A 7,079-nucleotide genomic window follows, 5' to 3' on the forward strand; every position below is an offset into this window, starting at 1 on the left:
CGTGATGAAAAGAATGAACAAAAGAGGGTATATATTTCTTTAATACCATGTTAATGTAACTGACATTTTGATAAACGTAAATGTAATGCATGGCCGTTGCAAGTTACCGCAGAACAGGTTCTTCTTTTACGCAAAGGTTAAATATAACAACGCATTGTTATGAGATTCCTCAAACAACACTTTAATTACATAAAAGGATTTCAAAACCATTAATTCCTTATTTTTGAATTACCAACTAAAATAAAATTACTTATGGAACGTGTTTGGCAATAAGACTCTGAAACCTAAATTGGTATACAATGATTTGTTAGCCTTCATTAATTTCTCTTTAGCTTTAAAAGGGTGAATGTATTTGTAAATGCATTTGCTCAATTAATGTATGGTTCACCCTATCCAAAAACCAGACATTTTAGAAATAAAAAATAATGTATTAATATCATAGTAAGAGAAAGCCTTTCTAATATTCGGATAACTATATAATAAAGTTAATTATTGTTTATTATCTTTACCTAAAGACGTTGTACCATTACAAAACAACAAAATAAATTTCTTCACGTTAAATCATAGACTCTGACTGCAAGGCATTGACTTCCGCAAATATCACCATGATAGTAGGTATTATGCTGCCCGCAGCCAGTGACTCTCGCGAACTGAAGTCTTCAGTCCACCTAGCGAGGGCCTTCCCTCGCCGTATCCACCGACTCGTGGTCGCCAGACGAGAACCTTTAAGTCTCAATGATCGTCAGATACGCAAGCCATGTCCCCTGGCCTCTGCCGCTTTAGACTTGCAATTCTTCGAGTTACCTTGGTGACCATGTTCTTCTTCGAATCTTCTTATTTTTGATTCGATCTCGCTGCGAAAGAAACATAAAATAATGTAGCTCATTGCTGAGTGGTATATATGATCATTATACAAGTTGATTGGAAATAAATGTAAATGCTTTAAGAATTTTGATGACAAATTAGTATCTCTTTTACACCTATAGACTATACCTTATATGTTTATAACCGATGTTATCTATGCCGTCTTACGGGTATAAAATTCCCATCACCACAAAAACTAAAAGTAAATTAAGCTTTTCGATGTGTCCATTGTATTAAATTTAGTAGCGAAATAAATTTAATTAATATAGTTATATCAACACATTGTTGTGTGTATGTATACTTATTTTGTACACTTTTTTTGTCAGAACAAATTATAATGTGTGACAACAAATGTCAGGAACAAAGTTTACAACAGATCGATCAAAACTTATGCGTGGCACTGCATTCCAGGCTGACAGAGAAGACTCGTTTCTAATTAATCGTGTGGTAGAAATGGATTTTTTTGGTAAATTTCCATAAAAGAACTCTAGTTACATCGTGTGTCATTATTTGGACGACTTATGTTTTGCCTATTATTATCTTTGCTAATGAACAAATGCAACATATGCAAATACGAATGACCGGCTAATTTACAGTGTATTGAAGTTTCATATTAGCAACATTCTCACTATCGCTTACTTAATATGATAGAAATAAGAAAATGTACGTGTAAAGTAAGCACGGAAAAGCAAATATAATACAGCTTGATGTTATATAACTACGATAGTTGTAGTTATATATGTCTTAGAAGGATTATTATACGCTTTGATTGTTTGTTGAATTATTTTCAATACTCGAAACTTACTTAGAATTGTTATACACTTTTAATTGTATTAATGATATATTTACATTTTAAAATTCATGAAATCTAAATACGTCTTGACTAGTCTCTGAGAGAATTACAGAGAAGTTCTTCATCTTCAAGTTATTTACAAAATTTTGAAGAATTATCAAGAAACGTAAAGTAAATGTGATTAATATTTAAATTCTGGACTTATATTTTAAACTTTTATTCATATGTTTTCAATAAAACTAATTACAGAAAAAAATGCTACCTTCTAGTATATCTTTCAAATACGTAATGAATTGTGGCTCGTAATAAATTTCATGTTTTGAATAATATCTCGGATTATTAAGGAGCTTGGCCACCAGTGTATAATAAATATGCTCTGTTTTATAATCTGCCATTGATAATTATTATCTTCGTTAGTCTTACAACCTGACAAATTTTACTAATTAATTTAGAATGTAGTAAGATGTAGAAGAACTATAAGGGATATCTATCAAGACTCCTCTTTACGAAAGAGATCTTCCACTTCGAGTACGCTTGTGGATTATATAGAAAACTGTTGCTAAATTAACAACTCAATGCTTTAACCGAGAAGTAATCTTTAGAATTGAAAGTGCGGATCGGATTTATCAGTGAATCGAGGAAGGGTTTTTATCTCCGTGGACTATTGGACTTTGCGATCTTTGCCTTGGCATAGAAAGATCAGGTTATCATTAACTGATAAAAACTTCTACTGTGTATCTAATAGACGAATGTTTACCTACACGTAAATATTTAGGTAAAAAATATAATACCTGGGGCGACACTGATGGTTTTCAGAAAATCAAAAATTAAACAGAAGTGTGAACTTATGAATGATTTTTGCATTAATTGTTAATCCTAACTTACCACAAAATTAAGTAAAATATCACACTTAAATGTAACATCCTCTTGAAAATCTATGCATCTTTTATAATAATCATTATGATTTCAGCAATAAAACGTCCACTGTTGGACATGGGCCTCGTATATAGATTTCTAATAGGATAGGTGCATCCTTTTATCTTGTAAAATCATAGTGAGAAACATTTGGCTCACTGTTGTTTTCTATAGTGTTTTCGACCACTATTTCTTCGATATCTTTAAACCGCATTCAACGAAGTTTTTCTCTCATTTTTGCGAGGCCGGCACTACAAGAAAGATGACGTAACAACTCTACACCTGACATAGGTACCCGGTTGTTCCTTAGACCAAGAGTTAATTTATGGCTTCCTGAGACCACAACGAAAATGTAACTAAAACTGTACGTGTTAAACCTATCAGTTAAAACCATCTCGTCGCTGAAACGTTTAAGTTGCTGTTAAATAGTAAAATACAATTAAAAAAACAAATAACTTCTCTACTCATAACGCAAAAGACTAATGCATGATTTAAATATATACACAGAATAATAAATACGAATACAGTCGCGATTTGTACAATACATTAAATGAAACTTTAAATAATACTATTTTACTATAGGAACTTACTACGTGAAAGCAATGTAATGTCATGGCTATAGATACAAAGGTACGAGCAAATTGAAGAAATTATTTGTAACATTACATGTCTTCCTAATGAGTTTAAATTACTTGAATTTTTATATCAAAATTGTACCTACCTTCATTATTATAAACAATTTAATATGAATAAAGAAGAGCAGTGTCTCCTAACACAAATATTGCTATACATAAAGGAGAAGAGACAAAAAGCATAAAATAATTTTAGAAACACATATTTTTAAATTATGGGTCCTAAATAGAAAAATTGAAATATGTTTATGGTATATTTAAATTTGGTATGCAAAAATTTCATCAAAACAATTTTGTTTTGTTAATCACAAATTATTAAAAAAATCAAATTATTTTACCACAAAGTGTGTATTTTGATCCCAAAATGAGACTCATGCTGTTGATATGTATTTTTTTAGTTGTAAGCCTATACTCAAGCCTACAGCTTCGAAATTGAACCGAAACTAGAGAGAAACATATCCGACTGACTTAAACTGTAGTGGGATCAACAGCCGTTGTTAGAAACGAGCACCGGAATAGGCTATCCAATAAAAAACCATGTCTATATTTCCTATATACTATATATTTCCGGTAGGGCTGCCTATACTAGTAGGCGCCCTACATCGAGCATCTTCCTATGACCTTGGTCTTCTTTCCCCCTTAGGCGTGAACGTTCTACACTACGCTTGCTGGTGCACGATGTTTACTCCTGGCCTCAGCGGTCATTTGTTTGCTTTGTGGTCTGCTCACAGACACTTTAACTTAAGCGATATCGGTTAATTAGTTTAATATTAAGAAATTAAATAAAGAATGTAGCTTATATTACATTTAACCAATATCTAACTAGATCAGGGGTAAGCAACCTTTTTAATCTAGGGGCAAATTTAAATTTTAAAATTGCTTGGCAGGTCGCTCATAAAGTAATAATTATCAATAATCTAGAAAACATCGTTTATAAGAAACATTAGAATGAAAAATGACAAATTAAAAAAGAAAGCTTTCATCTACAAATTCAATACAATAAATTGTGCAAACGCATCGCGTTCGCATTGATGCTGTGCGAGTAACTCGTCACAAACAGATTGTTTTTGTTTTGTATGTACTACCACTTCGTTATAAAATTTTTTATAATATTTTATTTATGAGGGAAAGTCGGTAAAATAATTTAATTTTCGAAATGTTAGTCGTTACGCATGTTCATCCCTGAACTAGATTAACTAATGATAATACGATGCCTTCGGTGAAGATTATTACAATATTTGTAAATAACTGCCAATCCATACCGGCCTCGCATAGTGGGTTATGATCAGATCTACATATTTCTGACTTGTGTCACAACATTGGATATGTTAAAGGGCTCGTGTTTTTTGACCTTTACATAAACAGTAAAGGTTAATTTACAAGAAAGCGTCGATTGCGTCATAAGATGATATCGCCCGTAAAGTCTCTTAGCTTAACAACACTTTTAAATAGAGAATTCTAGGAGTAAAGAGAAGATTTCTATCCTAATTGAATTGAAAGACTGTTGTGTGTTGTATACCGTATGACTTATATATAGCAAAACGCTATTACGAAAATAGTATGTATGTCAAAATTACATATATCTGAGGGAATCATAACTTAAAAAATTAATATTATGAACAATTTCTACAGTTGCGCGGCGTATTAGTGATAGTACTGTTTCACTTTAGCCGTTATTCGAAGTCTATCGTTTGCCAACAAGACGGTTATTATCTTTTTGCACGAAGTATGGCGTTGGTTAAGACTCACGGGTTAGCAAGATAGGTTCAAGTGTTGGAGCTACAACATTGACATCGCTCGGCCTATAGTGCGTTCTCCAAATTCGTGCTGGACACGGTTATGGTCCAGATGTTCATGGGAATTATCGAAGTAACTACATGGGCTTAAACTCAAAGAGCGTCCCTCGTGTACCTGTGATCCAACGGTGGACCCGACCGTTGTACGGTAAAATTGTCTGTCCCGTATTTGGAGGATCCAGGATAAAATACCAGTTGAAGCTAGGTAAGAAGATAAAGAGCGAAGCCATAGCCATAGAACGATTATGCGTAACATATTATGATATTGCAGGAAGATTGAACAAGAAGTAATAAACAGAAACAAAAAAAACCGACAAAAGATAAACCGACAAAATAGTAAGATTGTATGATACTAAGAAAACAAAAGTTGTGAAACTTTAAATGTATCCAACATAGATAATAAGTAGATATGTGGCAATAAACTATACTGTGATACTATTATAACAACCAATTGTGGTGTCTTAATCATGAAGGAGGGTGATGAATGGCGTTGAGTGGAAGAGGATAAGAAAGCCAAAGTATTGTAAGAAACTGTGAAATAAGGTAGATTACAGTACGAAAGAAATCGTTATAGATACCAGAAGAAAGTGAAAATAAAAACGAATTTATGAAAAAAATATTAAAACATGGAAAAATTATTTTTTCCTCATATGACAGACATGAACGAGAGCTCCTATAAACGGGGCTATAAAAACGTAGACCACGTCTTACAGACGTGCAATGTACTAAATACATCCCAATCATAAGCGAATAGATCGTAATGCTCCGATTTACTACGTTTTCAAAACAGTCTCACAACACATCACAATTGAAGAACATCAGATAAAAGTTCCATTCTACGTGTTTCTTCCGATAACTGACTCATTAGATAATTTATCCGCCAATTTTCAAAGAAAGGTATGCATAATTTTTGCTTTGTGTTGATTAACTATTACTTTTAGTCAGGCGCTTAAAATAGTTTTAAAGTAAAAAAAAATGTCATTTATTATTTCTTTGACAACATAATATTAATTTAATAGCATAGAAATAATAATAGATGATAAAAGGAAGGAAGTTACGTTTATAAATAATAATTAATACATGATTTATATGTATATACATCAATGTTTTTTTGAAGCAAAATCCATTACTTTTTATCCTGAGAGTTCTATCTTCGAGTCCGGTTTTACAAAAGTGCAGCATTTACAAAATAATTAAGTACGCTTTATAATGTATAAAATGTAATTAAAAAATTCTTAAAATTAATAGACCTCTCTTTAATCTATAGTAGAGTAATCACAGCATATTGTAGTAATAATACAGAACGTTCTCAGTTAAGAGTGTCAGGTGGAATGACAATGGGTATAACACCGATGGGTTCAGCAACATTGACTGATTCTGGGGCTGGAGCTTGTTCTACTACGATGACGGGTTCCGGGACCGTAGATTCTTCTACGACTTGTACTGGAGCAGGTGCTGGCTCAGGAGCCTCGACAACTTGGACTGGCATGGGGACTGGTTCTGGAGATTCAACGGCGACAGGGGATCCGTCAAAGTTGGCGTTAACGTTTACGATGAGTTGGACGAGAGGAGCTGCGGGGGAAGGAGCAACGGGCGCAGGGTCCACGATAGCGGGTCCGATCGCAATAGGCTCATAGTTGTCCACGAAGGTTGGGCCAACGGCTATGGGCTCATAGTTGTCAACTATAGCAGGTCCAATGGCGATAGGGTGCAGCTGGTCCAAGTCGATAACAGGCGCTGGGCCAGCGGGTCCTGGCTGGACCATTGCTCGTTTCACGGGGCTTGCTACAGCCAAAGCTAATACTGCGGCGGCAACGAACAGTGACTTCATGTTTGCTAGAAAAAACTAAAACAAATTTAATTAGATTGTCAATAAAATGATATAAACGTAATTTAGAAGAAATTATCGAAGTACCTTTTAGTGTTTGTTAACTTATAACAATAATGTTTATTTAAAACGTAAACCACTATTTATAGTACGTCTTCAATATTCGCCTTTGTAGAAAACTAATCCGACTATATCTAATCTCAGATTACAAAGTCGTAAAAATAAGACGGAAATAATATAATATTCATTTT

The 7,079-nt window shown here is 33.5% G+C and overlaps 1 protein-coding gene across 1 annotated transcript; it reads right to left on the reverse strand.

Moving 5' to 3' along the window:
- Positions 1-6,277: 6,277 nt before the first annotated feature.
- Positions 6,278-6,831, reverse strand: LOC137921393 (protein FraH-like). Its single transcript, XM_068764133.1, has one exon. The coding sequence runs from the start codon at positions 6,829-6,831 to the stop codon at positions 6,310-6,312; it is 522 nt and encodes a 173-aa protein (XP_068620234.1). The 3' UTR covers positions 6,278-6,309.
- Between the last annotated feature and the right edge of the window lie 248 nt (positions 6,832-7,079).

The sequence above is a fragment of the Battus philenor genome, unplaced genomic scaffold (assembly GCF_028537555.1).
Source record: "Battus philenor isolate CCGP_79_NKW_IND1 unplaced genomic scaffold, ilBatPhil1.0.hap1 SCAF_19, whole genome shotgun sequence".
NCBI classification, from domain to species: domain Eukaryota; kingdom Metazoa; phylum Arthropoda; class Insecta; order Lepidoptera; family Papilionidae; genus Battus; species Battus philenor.